Source organism: Symphalangus syndactylus, chromosome 1, assembly GCF_028878055.3.
Source record: "Symphalangus syndactylus isolate Jambi chromosome 1, NHGRI_mSymSyn1-v2.1_pri, whole genome shotgun sequence".
NCBI classification, from domain to species: domain Eukaryota; kingdom Metazoa; phylum Chordata; class Mammalia; order Primates; family Hylobatidae; genus Symphalangus; species Symphalangus syndactylus.
This window is the reverse complement of record NC_072423.2, coordinates 124,250,374-124,269,439: the sequence shown is the minus strand read 5'-3', so window position 1 is coordinate 124,269,439 and position 19,066 is coordinate 124,250,374. Positions and strand designations below refer to the sequence as shown.

Sequence of the window (19,066 nt, the reverse complement as noted above, 5' to 3'; positions counted from 1 at the left end):
CAGATAGAAAAGAAGAAAAGGTTCTCCCAAAATCATACAAAGAGAGCCTTCCTAGCTCAAGGAAATTGAGAAAAAGAATTCTACAGGCTCTGGAAACCCCAGGAACCAAGTGGTGACACAGCAAGGGGTCAAGACGGCAAGGAGGAATCATCAGTGTGGCCATGGAAAGAGGGCCACAGGCAGTTGTACAAAGTATTCTTTGGCCCTAGAGTGACAAGGAAGCAGCAGGGAACCACTGGGCAGGGAAGGTGAGTGAGTCAGTAGTAACCCCAGGGAAACTAGTGACTAAAGGATGCACCCCATGACTTAGCACTTCACAAGACGCAGGGACTGCAGTCCAATGTGAAGTGACAGCTAAGATCACTGTCTGCTGGCCAGCAGGATGGAGGTACACACTGAATACATAATTAGATTTACAGAAAATAAAATTAGGCAATATTGTTGCATACCTGTGGCTTCAGACAAATTTTAACACCTGCTATATCCAGATAGGGAAACCAAGGTCAATGGGCTAATTAAGCAGCTTGAATTAAGACTGCATGAATCTGTATTTGCTGGAAAAACATATCAATTTAAACATGTCCATTTAAAATGACATCTGAGGTTTAGGAAGAATTCCTATTAAAATCATACTTTCTGTTTCCAGAGTTACCTCCATGATGCTCCTGCATAAATCTCTCACTGTCAAATGCCTGGGAGCCTTTGGTGATGACTGACAGGAAATGAGAGCAATCTGAGAGCCATCTGTCTTCCCCTAACCTCACCTCCCACCAAAGTTCTTTTGGGAAGTTAGAACTGAGAATGTATACAGCATGCTTCTTTCTATCAGATCAGGAGAGAGCCCAAGATCTCACAAGTGAAATTTACTTTCAGATCATGATAAGTTATTGGCTTTCTGTTGACATAAATTACACAGGTACCACAATAGAAGACACATCATTTTCTCTGTGCTGAATGGCTTTTCTAATAGCAGCTGGATTTCTCAATGTAATTTTTCTTAAGGTCAAATTTTCCTTTCTGAGTATATTCAGAGATATGAAGCTTGTCATAACAAATCTAGATATATCTTTATGTTCTTTTATTATTTGATTCCAAGATTCTATCAGGAAGATAGACATGGAAAAAAAACCATATACCATTAACAACAAAATAAATATCTGATGCTACTCTGTACAGTACCTGTGTAAAACAGAAAGAATACAACCCAAGGGAAAGAGAGAAATTTCCACTATTTATCTCAACTACCATTGCTTTCTGGAAAACAACTACAGGGTTTTCACCACAATCTATTTCCAGATTCTAGGATATCGTCACTGTAAGATACACCTAAGGTTTAATAAGATCTTTCAAGGGGAAAAGGAAACAATATTAAGCATTCATCAACAGTAAAATGCACTCCAATTGAAGAAATTCTAAAATGTGAAAAAATATTCATTCAGTTAAGGAAAAACAGCAATGGAGATTCTATCTCAGAAACTCAGCCATTAGTATCTGCCATAGAGGAATGACCCTGGGGATTTTGCATCGGGACTAAAGGCAGGATGCTAAAACTCGGGATCAAGATACAGGAAAGGAGAGAGGTGAGTTTTCCAGGTTTCCTAGGCAGGGTTGCATGGAGAGAAGATCCACAGTCTTTGATAATTATGAGTTCAGATCTCAGCTCTGCCATTTATGACCTGTGTGACTTGGAGCCTCAGTTCTCTCACTGATACATTGGGAATTGCTTCATGCATACAACAAATATTTATTGTGAGCCTACATTTTTCTAGGCATTGACAATACAAAAGGAACAAGACGGAGAAGGTTCCTTCCTGTCCTCCTGAAGTTTACATTCTGAAAGGGGGTGGTGGGGAGCAAACAGGTAGACAAACAAAATAAACGAGATTATTTCAGAGGCTGAGGAGTGCACTGGAGGAAACGAAACAAGGGGATGGGACAGCATCTGAGGGAGGCCGCCTCTCAGGGAAGGCAGTATTTGTGCTGAGACCTCAAAGAGCTGGAGGAAAATAATTCTGGAGAAAGGAAATGATCAGTACAAAGGCCCCAAAAGGAGATGGCTGTGTTTGAGAAGCCACAGAAGCATTTGTGGGACTACAGCAGAGCTAGCATGTGGAGAGGGTGGGAGATGAAATCATTGAGGTAGGGAGAGCCAGGCCATTTTTCTCCTCTAGGCCATAGTGAGGAGGCAGCCTGAGTTCTAAAATGTAATGGGAAGCCATCTTAAGCCGAGGATGACATGATTAAATTTCTGTTTAAAATTCACTCTAATGATGGTCATTCATGCAAGAGATGCTGGGGTGGGATAATAATGCCTATACAATGAGGTTGTTTGAGGATTCACTGAGAAAATATCAAGGACCTGGCATATACTGGAAGCTTGCCTGGCTCAAAACAGGACAGAAGTGGCAGGGAGTTCACACACCAAGAGAAACGCTCAAAGAACAAAGGACAGTAGTTGGTGGATACAACTCCAGCTTTCTTGCCCAGTATGGGACAGTTCTGAAGTGTGTTCGAAAGCGCTCTCAGTGGATGTGAGCTCCAGGTGCCCACAGCAGCCCTCACACGTGAATGCACCCTTTCTTGGCTTTCCTCTCTTCCTGGACTCATTTCCGCATTCCTTCTCCACACTTCTTGGATTTGCCTCCCAAATAAACTATCCACCTATGTCCTTGTCTCAGGGTCTGCTTGGGAGAACACCGTGTCCCCAGATTTCTCCAGGTAGGCTCAGCTTCCTCCCACTCAGGCCAGCAGCAACCAGCACTACCTGGGTGAGCTGCTCTCCACTCCTCAGCACAGCTATAGAGCTGGACCCTCGTTACTCACACAGGCCCAGCCAGTCTTGCTCACACACTGGAACTTGTTCTAATCCCTCTTTTGAATAAAGAAAACCAGAATTATTTCTGCAAACTTTCTGAGTTTGCTGGTACCCTGGATTACATGGCTAAAAGCTTCTTCAAAGCCAGCAGGGTGCACTCGCTCAGAGAGCCCTGGACCCAGAGCCGATCTGTGCCCTGGTCCTCTGGGATCAGCCACAGTCTGGGCAGCCAAGCATTAGGCAGGTCCATTCCAGTCAAGAGGAGCTAGATGGTCCCCAAGCTCAGTGGCCTCCCGCTCATTCTCACTGGCTGTGAGAAAGTCACAAGCTGGTTTCCCTGGGAAGCAGACACTGAGAAAGAGGCATGTGTGCAGGAAGTTTACTGGGGACTGTTCTGTGTCAGCACCTGCTGGGGAAGAAGTTATGAATGGCATGGGACTGAGGAGAAGAAGGAGCTAACTGTGGTCTAGTTGAAGCAAAGGCCACATTTGATCCCACATGGAGCTACAGCATGGCCCTATGGAGCTGTCCTGAGTTGAAGCAAGGGGACTGGACCTTTTTAACCCAGATCAACCAGTTACTGGATGTGAGTTTCCCTGGAGAAAGATATGACTGAGTGAGAAGACTCAATTCAGCCCAGGGCAGGATCAGAATAGTGGGTGCTTCAGGGATGGATAAGGCAACCAGAGCCTCCACATCAGTGTCATGAGTTTTCAGGGGAAGAGAGAATCAGAAACTCCCTTGCCAGCTGGAGCAGGTAAGAAATACAAAGCAGTTGCCTTATGACTGCTCAACTCAGGAGGAGCTGGAGCCAAGCCCTAGAAAGAACACAAGTCACTTGGCGGTCACCCCTGGGGCTTCTCCACTGGAAGTGTCCTCCTTGGAAGGACCAACCATGACTCCTAAGCCACCTCCACATTCACCATCAACTCCCAACAAATCTATAGGTGACTGAGTTGCATGCGATGCCCCTGGCCCCACAGTACTGGCCACTGGTTTCAAACACAGCCTTCCAGGTCTCATGAAGTGGAAAGACTGGGGCTGGAGTTAAAGGAGCCTCTAGAAAAAGTACCTCTGTTGCAGAAAGGAGTCTTTTTAGTTTTGCTCATCCACAGGTATTTGGGATCTGGCCTTGCAGGATCAGACACAGAGCAGAGGCTGGGAACTGAAGGGATGGTGCCACTCTGCACTGCGGTGCTTATCTGGCAGCTGGCATTTTTTGTAAACCAAGTGATGATAGGCAAGTCAGGTTATTTTTCTGAGCCTCAGTCTCCCCATCTGTAAAGTAGGGCTGAGAATCATAGCCAGTGGTGCCATTGTTCTGGGTGGAAATGAGATACACACTGGAATTCACTCCGAGAGCTATATATTAAGTGCTACACAATTGTCAAAGTTTTGAACACAGCTTTGTTGTAATAACAACACAGCTTCTGTGTTATTTCTCAATTATGTTCAAATGTTATCATCTGAGTAATAAAAAGCAAAACCATGTGGTAAACCATGAGAGAAAAGAAGCTTTCATCACTCTTTATGGGAGGATAAATTAATTCAAAATCAAGTTGGCAATATCTGATCAAGTTGGAGATTTTCTATCTAAGAAAAGAAACTCTCCTACACATGCACAAGGGATGCATATAGGATGGATGGTAAATACAGCATGTTTGTAAGAATAAAGAACTACTGAGAAACAGCCTAAATGTCCATCAGAAGAGAAACTAAGGAAGTTTAGTGGACAGATCCAAGCAACACTGAGGAAGTAAATCAATGGGGAGGGACTGATTCAGGAGTCTGAGAGTGAGGTATCAAGGGTGATGCCTGTGTTTTGAACTTGCTGAACAACACCACTCCCTGAGATAGGCAGAAATAGAGGAAGGACAGGTTTGGAGGTGATAATTGTGCATTCTGCTGTAGAGGAACTTCTGATGGCTGTGCAGGGATATGTTCTGTAGGCAGTTGGAAAAGTGGGCCTAGAACTTAGAGAAGCCTTGGATGGAAACATAACCAGGGGCAGGGAAGGAGAAGCTCATCTGCAAATAGATAGTGAGTGTAAATGAAGTTGCCAGGTGAAATAGAGTGAAAATAGAGTCTAGGACTGAACTTTGAGGACATGCAACTATATTTTTAACAACTTTATTGAGGTATAATTGACACACAATAAACTGCACATAACAAAAGTGTACAATTTGGTATGTTTTGACATATATAACCCCATAAATCCATTATTACATTCAAGAACATGAACACATCCCTCATCCCTGAAGTTACCAAGTGTTCCCTTGCAATCCCTCTGTCCCTCCTCGCCCCATTTCCCTCTCCAGCAAACCCCTGATCACTTTCTGTCACTACAGATTCACTTGTATTTCCTGGAATAGTATGTAAATGAAATAATCAAAATGTAGTCTTTTTTTTCTTCTTTCATTCAGCCTAATTCTTTGGCAGTCCATCCATGTCATTCATGTATGAATAGTTCATCCCTTTTTTGTGGCTGTTATTCATTGTGTGGATATGCGATCTGTTCATCCATGCACCAAATCATGCCCATTCAAGATGTTTCCACGTTGGGGCTACTACAAATAAAGCACCTATAAATATTGTGAAGTCTTCATAGGACATATGCTTGAATTTCTCCTGGGTAAACATCTAGAAGTAGAATATCATATGGTAGGTACATGTTTAACTTTTAAAGGAACTACCAAACCATTCTCCAAAGGAGAAGTCCCATTTTATACTCCCAACAGCAATGTACGGGAAGTTCCAGTCACTCTGCATCCTCGCTAGTAGTTGGTATGGTCAGTCTTTTCATTTTAGCCATTTAATTTTAGCTATTCTAATGGGTGTATAGTGATATTTCATTGTGATTTTAATTTGCATTTCCCTAGCCACTAAGGATGGAACTACAGCTTTTAGCAACTGGAAGAAGACTGAATCTATACAGGAGATCCAAAGGTATAGGAGAATAAAAAACAGAAAAATGTGACATGATAGTCAACAGGAGAAATTATTCAAAGAGAAAGTGGTCAATAGGGTCAAGTGATGCTAATTTGAGGATTGAAAATTCTCTTTTGGATTTAGTGAAATGAAGGTTACTGGTGTCTTTATCAAAAGATGTTCTAGTAGCAACTGAATCCAGCTTCCAGCCTCTTTCACATGTTCAGAATGAGTCCCATTACACTGCCTGCTGGGCAGCACCCTCTCCTCAGGGGTCTGAGTCCCTGCTCCACAGGGCCCCTTCTCCAAGCTTCTGAGGTTAAAGCACCAGCTGGTACTTCTTTGATGTGGTTTCAAGTTTCTAGCGGGTGTCAAGGGTTTGGTTTCCCGAGAAGCCAACTCTGAAATCCAGATTAGCGTCCAAAAGGCTTATTAGGGAGTGGTCTCAGGATCATTACCTCTGGAAGGGAAAGGAAAGAAGCAGGACTGGGCAAGGGAGAAGGTGGGCTGTGATGCAGTCTCAACCAACAGTTCAGCCAACCCCCATGAGCAGGTCTGTAGTTGGATGGCCCTTCAGTATTGTCCCTATTTGGGACAAAGGAGCTGAGCCACCATACCCTACATGGACTAGTCATTTGATATGGCCTGCTTCAGGAGGGAGCTGAAAGGTGTCTCTTCCAGTGGAGGGTAATTCCTGTAGAGGGCTGAAAGCTGAGAGCCATCATCCAGCAGCACCCCAAGCAGCTTATTCCCTTCAGTCTTGAAGGACCTGAGTGGCATACTAGAGTGTCCACTACAAGGAATTTCTCCTTCAATCTCTAGGTTCTAATAAGCCCAACTTCTTCCCTTAGTTCTCCACCTAAGAACGGGAGCCACTTCCTGCAGTTACTATCTCTAAATTATACCAAAGCCTCCTTTGTGCTTCTTCCATTTTCCAAAACCTGATTAAGCAATTCCTTATGTTGAATTCTCTAGTACTGTTCCCGTTTTCCTAACACACCCCTCCCCCCAGATGGCTCCAAAACTGTTAGGGAAGGTAGACGTGAAAAAGCCACACTCTTGACTGGATTTTGTGGCCTACTGACCAGGTCATTTATAATCTAGGAAGGTCATTTTGGGAAATATTAGGATATGTTTTGCTGTCAGCTCACACATACTCCCAGAGTCATCTGCAAAGACCAATATTTCAGCACGGAAATCTGGAATGTGTCCTGGGTGTATGCCCTGCAGGTAGGAATGTGCTTGAACTCTGAGCTCCTTCGAGCCCCAGTGTAATCCATTTACTGCATTTCTGACATATTAATGTACTAAATGGCTACCTCGTGATCTGAAAATGTTAACACAGTCACAGCCTGAGCGCCTGACTTCACATATAAATGACTCAGGCTCAGGGATAATTGGGCTGAAAAGCAGTATAACAGTATTGCAGGGGCAAGAATGATTCAATGGTTTGGTTTTTTCTTTCCATGTCTCAGACTGCACCAAAACTGATTTTTGGTAAGACTGAAATGCAAGAGACCAAGATTAGTACATCCTAAATAAACAGGTCTTGTCAATTAATCAAGTGTCCTTCACATCTATATGTAGTCATATCAGCTTCAGGAGATGTGCCTGAACTATAATTTATTCCCTGGCTGTCATCACCAGCACAAAGAAGTAATCAGAATACAGGCCCACTTCTGTTATTCAGAGCACATTTTATTAACACGGAAAGACCACAATGCACCTTATTAATCTCACAGGGGGAGTTTAGACCCTGGTAAGCACCACTCCTGTAGTACAGAATAAACTTGGTTACAAAGGGGAAGCAAAACACATCATTATTACCAAAATCCCTCACTGATGACAATGCTTATCCCCCAAAAATGTATTAAAGGCTTTAAATATACAAATCTAAAAATATGTTGTGACATTTAACATTGATTAATTTTTTTAATATGCTTTAAAATATACTGAGTGTCTCTCCCTCTGATTCACCAATTATGTGAAGAAGCCTCTTTCATTGTTTTTCTCTCAAACTTCTATCCTTTTCTCTGTCCTTGAGCAGAACTGGGGGCTGGACAGATTCCCAAGGCGGTGACTACGATACCTGCTCTGCAACCCTCTTGTGCTGGCTCCGGAAGTGACCCTCGCCTCTGGGGGACACCTGCTTCTGTCGTTTCACTGTATTGGTCTTGCCAGCCGTTTCAATCCAGGGGTGCTGAAGAACCTGATGAGCTGTGTAGCGCTTTTTGGGGTCTACCACCAGCAACCGGCTCACCAGATCTTTGGCAGCTGTTGGAATGAGAGAAGGGGAAAATGTGATGAATGCAGGTGGTTCTGAATTTTTCTTCCCCACACATGAAAGAAGAACACAAACATTCACGTCAGCACCATGGCTGGCTGAAAGCCTCCTTCATATTCTAGAGCGGCACAGTCCAATAGAAGACAGGAACTTTCTCTATCTACACTATCCACCTGCGATTATTGAGCATTTGAAATCTGGCTTGTGAAACTGAGGAAGTGAATATTTATATTATTTACTTTGAGTTAATTTACATTTGCATTTAAATAGCCATGTGTGGCAGCAGAGAGGGGGATTACCATGTTGGACAGCACAGCTCGAGAGGACGTTCCTTCATTTCTCTAGAATCGCAGGGCCAGGCCCACTCTTAACATCCCTGGCACTCAGGGCAAAGGAACAAATGGAGACCACATGCCATACATCTACATACTTTAAGGTTTCAAATCAAAACTAACACACTGTTAAATAAAATATGTTCAATCTTTCCAAGTCAATACATATGCCTTCACATTGACAAAACTGAAAACCGTGTAAAGAAATCTAAAAAGTAAATAGTGCAAATTCAAAAATAATTTTATTTTCTGCCCAAGACCATGACTGATTTTAGAGAAATGAGGGCCCAACTGGTGGCCCCGGCAGCAGGCAGAAAGCAGAAGAGATTTCCCCCTGGCTTGCCAGCTCTCCCAGCCTGGCTCATTGAGCCTGCTCTTCCAATCACTCAAGAAATGCACAAGAAGAAAACATCCACTTTTTGTTGTTGTTGTTCTTTGCCTTTATTGAAGGCTGTCTCTTACTCAAGACCAGCTGCTCACCCACCAGTCACTGCTCCCCTACCCCGATGTCCAGCCACCTCCTGAGCACAGAAGGCCCAGATTCCTCCTACACCACCCAATTCAAGCTGGAAAAATTCTGCCCCAAAGAGCCCCAGCCCCATTGCTGCCGCATCACTCCCTCAGGGTCCTCAAATGACTCGGAGGCTGGAAGGGCAGATTTAAGTTGAGAATCCTCAGACTCTTGTGTACAAGTGTGGACAACCAGATGACCCAGCCAACACGTCCAAGCTCTGTCTACCCCCTCCAGACAGCCACTCCTTGGCCACTTTATGGCATAGTGGGAAGAGGCTGGAAAGAGGTCTCACAAACCTTGGATGTAGGCTTGGGCCATTTGGACAGGGAATTCAGGGGTCCTAAGGAAGTAATCTAGAAGAGGGGACCTGGGCTCTGGGGGCACATCCCCTAGGCCCCATACTCTCCTCACTCTGTAGAGAAGGGTGTGACTAGAGCAGGGCCCAGGACAGGGGCCATCCATGCCCAAATCTAAGGAGTGCTGCATAGAACTCTCTAAAATGATTTTTAGTCCCTCAATTCCCAGTTGCCACTGCCTTGGCAGCTCAAGATTCTCATATACTGTGACAACCACCCTCTCCCTACCTTATTTAAAGGGGGGAAAATGAAGATTTTCCTTTCCCTCATCCCCCAATCCCAGTGAGGAAATAGAGGCTAGGGATGGAGGCAGTTCAATAATTAAAATTAAACAGCATGTTTAGGGAAAATTGAAAAACAAAATGTTATCACTCCTATTCTACTTTATTTTTATTTTTATTTTGAACCAGGGTTTCTATCACCCAGGCTGGAGTGTGGTGGCACAATCATAGCTCACTGCAGCCTCAAACTCCTGGGCTTAAGTGATCCTCCTGCCTCAGCCTCCAGAGCAGCTCGGACCACCCCTGGCTAATTTGTTTTATTTTTTGTAGAGAAGGGGTATCGCCAGTAGCCCAGGCTGGTCTCAAACTCCTGGCCTCAAGCAATCCTCCCACCTGGACCTCCCAAAGTGCTAGGATTATAGGTATAAGCCACCACACCCAGCCTCCTACTCTACTTTTCAAGCTAAAGACTCAAAATCCCCAATTATCTAGTTCCCAGTTTTACAAGGACAGTGAGTAGCACAGACAAATCAGTAGAGACAAGGGGAAGGATTTCATTTGGAATCAAATGGAACAGAGGGCCAAAAGCAGGGAGGACTATGCACGCTCCAGGTCACTAAAAAATAACTGAGATCTTCATTGCAGAGCCCCTGTGCTTCAAGTGTGCTGCTATAGGACCCTTGATTATGCATGTGTAAAATAAGCATTTTCAGTCTGTTCCATTCACAAACACATCTGCATATAAGATGGCCTTTCTCTTTCCAAAGGAGAGTTACAATGTTTCTGATATTTTTCAGTTCTGAGGTTCTTGAATTGCCCTAAGGAAAAGTACTTGGTGACTGTAACTGGTGGTTAGGCTTTTTCACTAAATCTCAAAGCAAGCCATGTTTTCAGAGTGCTACACAAACCTACATGAAGCTACTGAGGAAGTCAAGTCTGAGACATGACTTGTTGACAGTCCAACTCTGTGCCAGGCACAGTGGTGGGTCCTCTACACATCTGACCTGAAAAACCCATCCCCTCCTCTGCTGTGTGAGGAAGGCCCAAATCTCACCATCAGAGATATTGTCCCAATAAGGGGGAAGGAACTCAAAGTGGCCCAGCTGGATGATGTTAAAGAGCTCGTCCTGGTCCCTCTCAGGGCTGCGGAATGGGGGAAAGCCACACAGCAGGATATAGAGGATCACGCCAGCAGCCCACATGTCCACCTCCAGTCCATAACCTGTGCAGACAGAGGCAGAGACACAAGCAAACCTGAGACCAGGCAGGGTCAAAGGTGATGAAATAAATGATGGAGTATTGTGGTTCTAAGTAGATCTAAGTTATAGAGGATCCCAGCTCTCAGCAACCAAGAGCCACTTCCAAACACAGCTCCCTGCTAACTCCTATACATAAGGACTCTACACCATCGTTACTCAAAGTGTGGTCCATGGACCACCTCCACTTTGCAATGCCTTATTAATGGTCTGTAATAAAATGAGCACAGAAATTGAAAGCAAGTGTTTGGAAACTCTTACAGCAATTTAACAAGACTGTGACACTCAGTTGCATGATTGAAGGGCACATCTCGTTGAACAGCACATACATCAGGCGTTGTCAAACACATGTGGTGAGTCGCATATGGCACGAGATGTGTTCTAGTCACATGCAGCAGGACCGTGAGTCCACACTGTACTGGAAATTTTAAAACTTGACCCTTCACTGGAGATGGTTAGAGAAGCCCCAGTCTACACTAGCAATCTCTGCTTCCTATATATCCATTGCCTTCTCTCTCACTTAAAAAATATCATTTACTGGCTTTTTAAATGATTTTTAAAAGACTGATGTTTACTAGCTGTATCCCCACATGTGCACACACTGGTACAGAACACACACACACACACATGCACACACCCATATAGAGACATGTATGCTTTTCTAAATAAAACTTTTATTTACTTTTCTAAATAAAATTAGGATCACATTGCACCTATACTCTATTTTATTTACTGAATATTATATAATGGCATTTCCAACATAAGAATTTCCTATGAAAAATATCAAAAATATTTTTTACAAACATGATTTCTAATAACTATTAGTATCCCCTTTACATAATAAATCCCTATGTTGTCATTTAAGTTTTTACTAATTTTTTTACAACTGTAAGGAATTTTCTGATGAGCATTTATTAAATATTTGTGCACGTCTGATTCTATTCCTAAAACAACCTTTCAGCAATGAAATAGACAAAGCAATATACAGTAAAGGTTTTTGATACATATTACACATTGTCCTCCCAAAACTTATCACAGCAATATAGACATTTTCAAACACTTTCTAACTTTTTACAGTTAGAAAAAGAAAACACTTGACTACTGTAATTTAGAAGTTAGATATTCATGATTAAGCCCCAGAGTAAGTTTGTCAAAACACAAATCAGCAGGAAAATATTAAGAGAATAAGTCACTAATGAGGGATTGATTTTCCTGGACCTCATCAATCCTAGAAATGTCCCTTGGCCTCTGTGACAATGCACTTTCCAGATCCTCTCTGGGCTGCTCAGCCTTTTCTCTGCTGACCCCTCCTTCCTTCTCTCATCCCTGAGCTCTTGGCCTCCTCAAGAATCTGACCTTGGCTCTCATTCCTGGCATCACCAAGGAGCCCATTATCAACCATCTCTGTGTTGAGGAGTCTCAAAGCCACATGTTCAGCTCACAGCTTCACCTCCTTGCCGAGTGGACAACTCCATTATCCATCCTGATATTGCTACAAAGTCAGTGTATTCAAAACTAAACTCACCCCATCCCCCATCTCCCAAAAGAGCTATCCTTTCCAACATCCTGTTTTTGTTGGTGCTACCATCAATATGTGGTTTTCCCAAGAGTTTGTGTTGCCTATTTGCTTTCTTTTCTTCTCTTATCCAGTTCATCGATGCCATACCAAGTCTAAACATCTCTATCCAGTCTTCCCATTTGTGGAGAATTTAAGCTCAACCTACCCAACTGATATAGTTTGGATATTTGTCCCCTCCAAATCTCATGTTGAAATGTGATTCCCAGTGTTGGAGGTGGGGCCTGGCGGGAAGTGATTAGATCATGGGAGTGGATCCTTCATGAATGGTTTAGTACCATCCCCTTGGTGACAAGTGAGTTCTCACTCCGGTAGTTCACTTAGGATCTGGTTGTTTAGAAGTCTGGGACCTCCTCCCTCTGTCTCTCTTGCTCCCAGGCCCACCATGTAACATGCCGGTTCCCTGTCACCTTCCACCATGAGTGTAAGCTTCTTAAGCCCTTACCAGAAGCAGAGAAGATGGCTGGCACCATGCTTGTACAGCCTGCAGAACCCTGAACCAACTAAACCTCTTTTCTTTATAAATTACCCAGCCTTCGTTATTTCTATAGCAACAGAAAAACCTGACTAATATACCAACCAATTGTGTTTCTCTGGTCCATTAAGGCTAGTCTTCTCCATGTCTCTAACACCTGACCTCATGCATGTTGTCATCGCCTCATCCTTTTTTTTTTTTTTTGAGATGAAGTTTCACTCTTGTTGCCCAGGCTGGAGTGCAATGGTGCGATCTTGGCTCACTGCAACCCCCGCCTCCCGGGTTCAAGCAATTCTCCTGCCTCAGCCTCCTGAGTAGCTTGGATTACAGGCATGTGCCACCACACCCAGCTAATTTTTTTGTAGTTTAGTACAGACAGGGTTTCACCGTGTTGGCCAGGATGGTTTCGAACTCCTGACCTCAGGTGATCCACTCACCTCAGCCTCCCAAAGAGCTGGGATTACAGGCATGAGACACCATGCCTGGCCATCTCCTCATCTTAATTGTCTTGATGCTTCTGCTGCTGGGAAACTATCCATCCATCCCCTCTCCCTGTCACCAACCCTGTAACCTGATGAGAGTCTTCCCATCTTACCAAGGGTGGGTAAATTGATTTCCCCTGGAGTGCCACAGTAGTCAAATAGTCATTCATATATTTAGAGCCATATCATAACAATTATTTCCTTTTTAAATGTTTTAGAAAGTTTGTCACTAAAACAGCTCATTGGATCCTTGCACAATATACAAGTAGGTAATAAATATTCATAGAGTTCATGGAGGAAAATGGGATCCCCTTTTCCTTTAAATGCAAGGTTGGTGAAGAAATTTTTAAACCAAGCGCCATAAGGACTGCTTCAATTCTCTCCTATTAGAGATAGCCTTGGGTCAGTAGCCCAAATGGCCTTGCTTGCTTGAGTTCCCCACCCAATTCTCCATCATCTTTCATCTCACTGTCCTGCCTAAACACACTAAACACACACACACACACATGCACACACACTGATCCACTGACTGTAACAAGAGCAGCCCTGATGAGGAGAAAGCTCTCATGCTTTGGTCAAGCCTACTTCAAATATTTTCATTGAAGTTCAAATCCAAGCCTAAGTATCAATTCTCTGAGATTTATTCCATATTGAAAACTACTAAATAATACAAATGAAACATGTTAGTAAGGGAACTAGAGTCCCACAGATCGAAGTGTAACACTTACCTTTCTCAGAAAGAATTTCGGGAGCTACGTAAGTTGGGGTCCCACACACAGTAAATATAGGTCTCACCACATGCTTTGCAAGTCCAAAATCAGCCAATTTCAAAGTAGTAGATTTATCCTCATTTCGCTGAACCTGTAAGAAACCAAAATCCCCAAACCACCAAAATTGTGATTAGAACAAAGAAGGGATACTAATGAAACAACAGGCATGCAAGGTCAAGAAAAGCAAAAGATAAACCTGTACGAGATTACAGCTTAGCCCATCACTGACAAAGCTAACTTGACCTCAATGACAAGGGCTCACATTTTCAACTAAAGAACCAATGAGTTAGGTTTACTATGCTGTCCAATATGGCAGCACCATATTGTCACAAGTGGCTATTTAAATTTATTAAGTAAAGATAAATTTAAATTTTAGCTTCTCAGCTGCATTAGGCACATTTCAAGTGCTCAAAAGTCACTTGTGGCTTGTGGCTACTATATTGGGAAATACAGATAGACACACTTCCATGTTGCAGAAAGGGCTATTAGACAGCATTGACTTAGAAAAAGGATCAAGGATACTTTGAGCACAGACTAGCTTTCATGAGCATTAGAAAATGCCTCTGGGCAATGCAAAGGCTGGGCAGAGGGAAAAAAGAAAGGAAAAAGACTGGGAATTAAAATGAAGAAGTATGGGGCAAGGGTGAGGGGGAGATGGGGACGGCTAATTGGTACAAAAAGAATAGTTAGAAAGAATGAATATGACCTATTATTTGATAGAAAAACAGGGTGACTATAGTCAATGATAATTCAATTGTACATTTTAAAATAACTAAAAGGGTATAATTGGATTGTTTGTATTAGGTTGGTGCAAAAGTAATTGCACGAGGATAAATGCTTGAGGGGATGGATACCCCATTCTCTATGATGTAATGATTATGCATTGCATGCCTGTATCAAAACATCTCATGTACCCCAAAAACATATGCACCTAGTATGTACCCTGATATGGTTTGGCTGTGTCCCTACCCAAATCTCATCTTGAATTGTAACTCCCACAATTCCCACATGTTGTGACGGGAACCTGGTGTGCAGTAATTGACTCATGGGAGTGGGTCTTTCCCATGCTGTTCTCATGACAGTGAATCAATCTCACGAGATCTGACAGTTTTAAAATGGGAGTTTGCCTGCACAAGCTCTCTCTTTGCCTGATGCCATCCATGTAAGATGTGACTTGCTCCTCCCTGCCTTCCACCATGATTGTGGGAAGGCCTCCCCAGCCATGTGGAACCATAAGTTCATTAAACTTCTTTTTCTTCCTGGTCTCAGGTATGTCTTTATCAGCAGCAGTAAACTGGTACCAGTAGAGTGGGGCACTGCTGAAAAGATACCCAAAAATGTGGAAGTGACTTTGGAACTGGGTAACAGGCAGAGATTGGAACAGTTTGGAGGGCTCAGAAAAAGACAGAAAAATGTGGGAAAGTTTGTAACTTCCTAGAGACTTGTTGAATGGCTTTGCGCAAAATGCTGATAGTGATATGGACAATAAAGTCCAGACTTAGTTGGTCTCAGATGGAAATGAGGAACTTGTTGGGAACTGGAGCAAAGGTGACTCTTGTTACATTTTAGCAAAGAGACTGGTGGCATTTTGCCCCTGCCCTAGAGATTTATGGAACTTTGAACTTGAGAGAGATGATTTAGGATATCTGGTGGAAGAAATTTCTAAGCAGTAAACCATTCAAGATGTGACTTGGGTGCTGTTAAAGGCACTCAGTTTTATAAGGGAAACAGAGCATAAAAGTTTGGAAAATTTGCAGCCTGACAATGCAATAGAAAACAAAATCCCATTTTCCGAGGATAAATTAAAGCCAGCTGCAGAAATTTGCCTAAGTAATGAGGACCCAAATGTTAATCCCCAAGACAATGGGGAAAATGTCTCCAGGGCATGTCAGAGGTCTTCATGGCACCCCATCCTATCACAGGCATAGAGACCTACAAGGAAAAAGTGGTTTTGTGGGCTGGGCCCAGGATCCCCATGCTGTGTGCAGCCTAGGGACTTGGTACCCTGCATCCCAGCCGCTCCAGCCATGGCTGAAAGGGGCAAATATAGAGCTCGAGTTGTGGCTTCAGAGGATGCAAGCCTTGGTCGATTCCACGTGGTGGTGAGCCTGCCAGTGCACAGAAGTCAAGAACTGGGGTTTTGGAACCTCCGCCAGATTTCAGAGGATGTATGGAAATGCCTGGATGTCCAGGCAAAAGTTTGCTGCAGGGGCGGGGTTTTCATGGAGACTCTCTGCTAGGACAGTGCAGAAGGGAAATGTGGGGTCGGATCCCCCAAACAGAGTCCCTACTGGGGCACTGCCTAATGGAGCTGTGAGAAGAGGGCCACTGTCCTCCAGCTCTCAGAATGGTAGGCCAATGACAACTTGTACCGTGCACCTGGAAAAGCCACAGACTTTCAATGCCAGCTTGTGAAAGAAGCCAGGAGAGAGGCTGTACCCTGCAAAACCACAGGAGCGGAGCTGCCCAAGACCATGAGAACTCACCTCTTGCATTAGCATGTCCTGGATGTGAGACCCGGAGTCAAAAGAGATCATTTTGGAGCTTTAAGATTTGACTGCCCCACTAGATTTCAGACTTTCATGGGGCCTGTGGCCCCTTTGTTTTGGCCAATTTCTCCCAGTTGAAATGGCTGTATTTACCCAATACCTGTATCCCGACTGTATCTAGGAAGTAACTAACTTGCTTTTGATTCTACAGGCTCATAGGTGGAAGGGACTTTACTTGTCTTGGATGAGACTTTGGAGTGTGGACTCTTAAGTTAATGCTGAAATGAGTTAAGACTTTGGGGAACTGTCAAGAAGACATGATTGGTTTTGAAATGTGAGGACATGAGATTTGGGAGGGGCCAGGGTGGAATGATATGGTTTGGCTGTGTCCCCACCCAAATCTCATCTCGAATTGTAACTCCCACAATTCCCACATGTTGTGGAAGGAACCCAGTAGAAGGTAATTGAATCATGGGAGCGGGTCTTTCCTGTGCTCTTCTCATGATAGTGAATCAGTCTCACAAGATCTGCAGTTTCAAAAGTGGGAGTTTGCCTGCACAAGCTATTTGCCTGCTGCCATCCATGTAAGATGTGACTTGCTCCTCCTTGCCTTCCACCATGATTGTGGGAAGGCCTCCCCAGCCATGTGGAACCATAAGTCCGTTAAACCTTTTTCTTCCCAGTCACAGGTATCTCTTTATCAGCAGCATAAAAATGGACTAATACATACCCACAAAAACTAAAAATCACGAAAAATGATGAAGTAAACTAATAAACAGGAGAGAGATGTTAAATACAGGCCCTCATTGGGAGGGGTGGGGGATTAAGAATCAAACAGGCCAGGAGTCTTTGAACAATTCCAACTCCAAGACTTGCAGCTGGATGGTCTTGGACAAATTTCTTTACTCATCTGAGCCTCTGTTTTCTCATTTAAAAAAAAGGGGGGGGTGGGGGGAGGGGGGAGGTATAGCATTAGGAGATATACCTAATGCTAAATGACGAGTTAATGGGTGCAGCACACCAACATGGCACATGTATACATATGTAACAAACCTGCACATTGCGCACATGTACCCTAAAACTTAAAGTATAATAATAATAAAATTTTTTTAAAAATGGGCTGGGCACAATGGCGCATGCCTGTAATCTCAGCGCTTTGGGAGGCCGAGACAGGCGGATCACGAGGTCAGAAGATCGAGACCATCCTGGCTAACACAGTGAAACCATGTCTCTACTAAAAATACAAAAAATTAGCCAGCCTGGTGGCGGGCGCCTGTAGTCCCAGCTACTCCGAAGGCTGAGGCAGGAGAATAGCGTGAACCCGGGAGGCAGAGCTTGCAGTGAGCTGAGATTGCGCCACTGCACTCCAGCCTGGGTGACAGAGCGAGACTCCGTCTCAAAAAAAAAAAAAAAAATGGGGGTGGGACAGGTGCAGTGGCTTACACCTGTAATCCCAGCTCTTTGGGAGGCCAAGGTGGAAGGATCACTTGAGGTCAGGAGTTCAAGACCAGCCTGGGCAACACGAGGAGACCCCATCTCTACAAATAGCAAAAATATTAGCCAGGCATGATGGTGCATGCCTGTGGTCCCAGCTACTCAGGAGGCTGAGGTAGGAGGATCACTTGAGCCTGAGAAGTTGAGGCTGCAGTGTGCCATGATTGCACCACTGCACTCCAGCCCGAGCAAGAGTAAGACCCTGTCTCAAAATAAAAGAGGGGAGAATGGGAGTGACAGTTTCCGGCAAATAGGCTTATGTCACAAGTTTCATTCAATGTCTGTAATCTGCCTAGCAAAGTATTAGCTCTAGAATGACCAAAAGGCCCAGTTTGCCTTGGACCTCCACCAGGTTTTAGAAAAGGGTAGAATTGGTCAATTTTTAAAATAGAGAAAAGGCACACTCACCTTCACTCTGAATGAATACAGAATCTCAAATGCTCCCTCCTTTTTCCCATTCAAAACTTATCCCACCTGTCTCACTCCTTCAAACAAGTCCAGGTGACTGGCTTTCTCATCTCTGGTAAACCAATTCCCATTGCCAAGTTAGTATGTCCTGTCCTCCTTCCCCAACAAGGGATTTGATACAAGATTATGACTGTTGGGAAAAGTTGGATCTTAACCTAAAAGAAACTAATTGCAAGAGGTAAGCGTGGCAAGTATTTAGGTCACTATGCTAGAAAAAAATAAAACTAAATTTCACAAGAAAAACCAAACCATGAGGGCGCAAGCCCAGCATATCTTGTAACAAGTAAAAGTTGCATCGGTGCCGCCTGCCATTAAATAAGTTTTCCAGTTTCAGGGAAGGTTAAATAATCAGACACAACTCAATACTCCAGCCTCCTTCCAAACTAGCTTGTACCCACACACGTAAGGTCCAAGGGTAACTGCCCTGTTTCTCATGGTAGAAGCTGATTGCTCAGACCAAAGGTGAACTAAGCAGTTAATTAGACCACTGTGTGAAAACTTACTAGAATAAATTTGGGCAATCTTATCCAAGCAGGAGACTCATTAGTGCCACCACAGCTGTAGGAGAAATTATCAACTTGTCTGCAGGCATACACCCTCACATCT

At 43.8% G+C, this 19,066-nt stretch overlaps 1 protein-coding gene across 1 annotated transcript in view; it reads right to left on the bottom strand.

The window, feature by feature from the left end:
• Positions 1-4,933: 4,933 nt before the first annotated feature.
• The window catches only part of DCLK3 (doublecortin like kinase 3), a 57,713-nt gene continuing 43,580 nt past the window's right edge, over positions 4,934-19,066 (bottom strand). The window contains exons 3-5 of the mRNA XM_055283552.2: positions 13,968-14,100; positions 10,505-10,672; positions 4,934-8,017 (exon numbers count right to left, since the gene is read on the bottom strand). Coding sequence (XP_055139527.1) covers positions 7,824-8,017; positions 10,505-10,672; positions 13,968-14,100 — 495 coding nt within the window. The 3' untranslated portion in view covers positions 4,934-7,823. The remainder of the gene's footprint in view (positions 8,018-10,504; positions 10,673-13,967; positions 14,101-19,066) is intronic.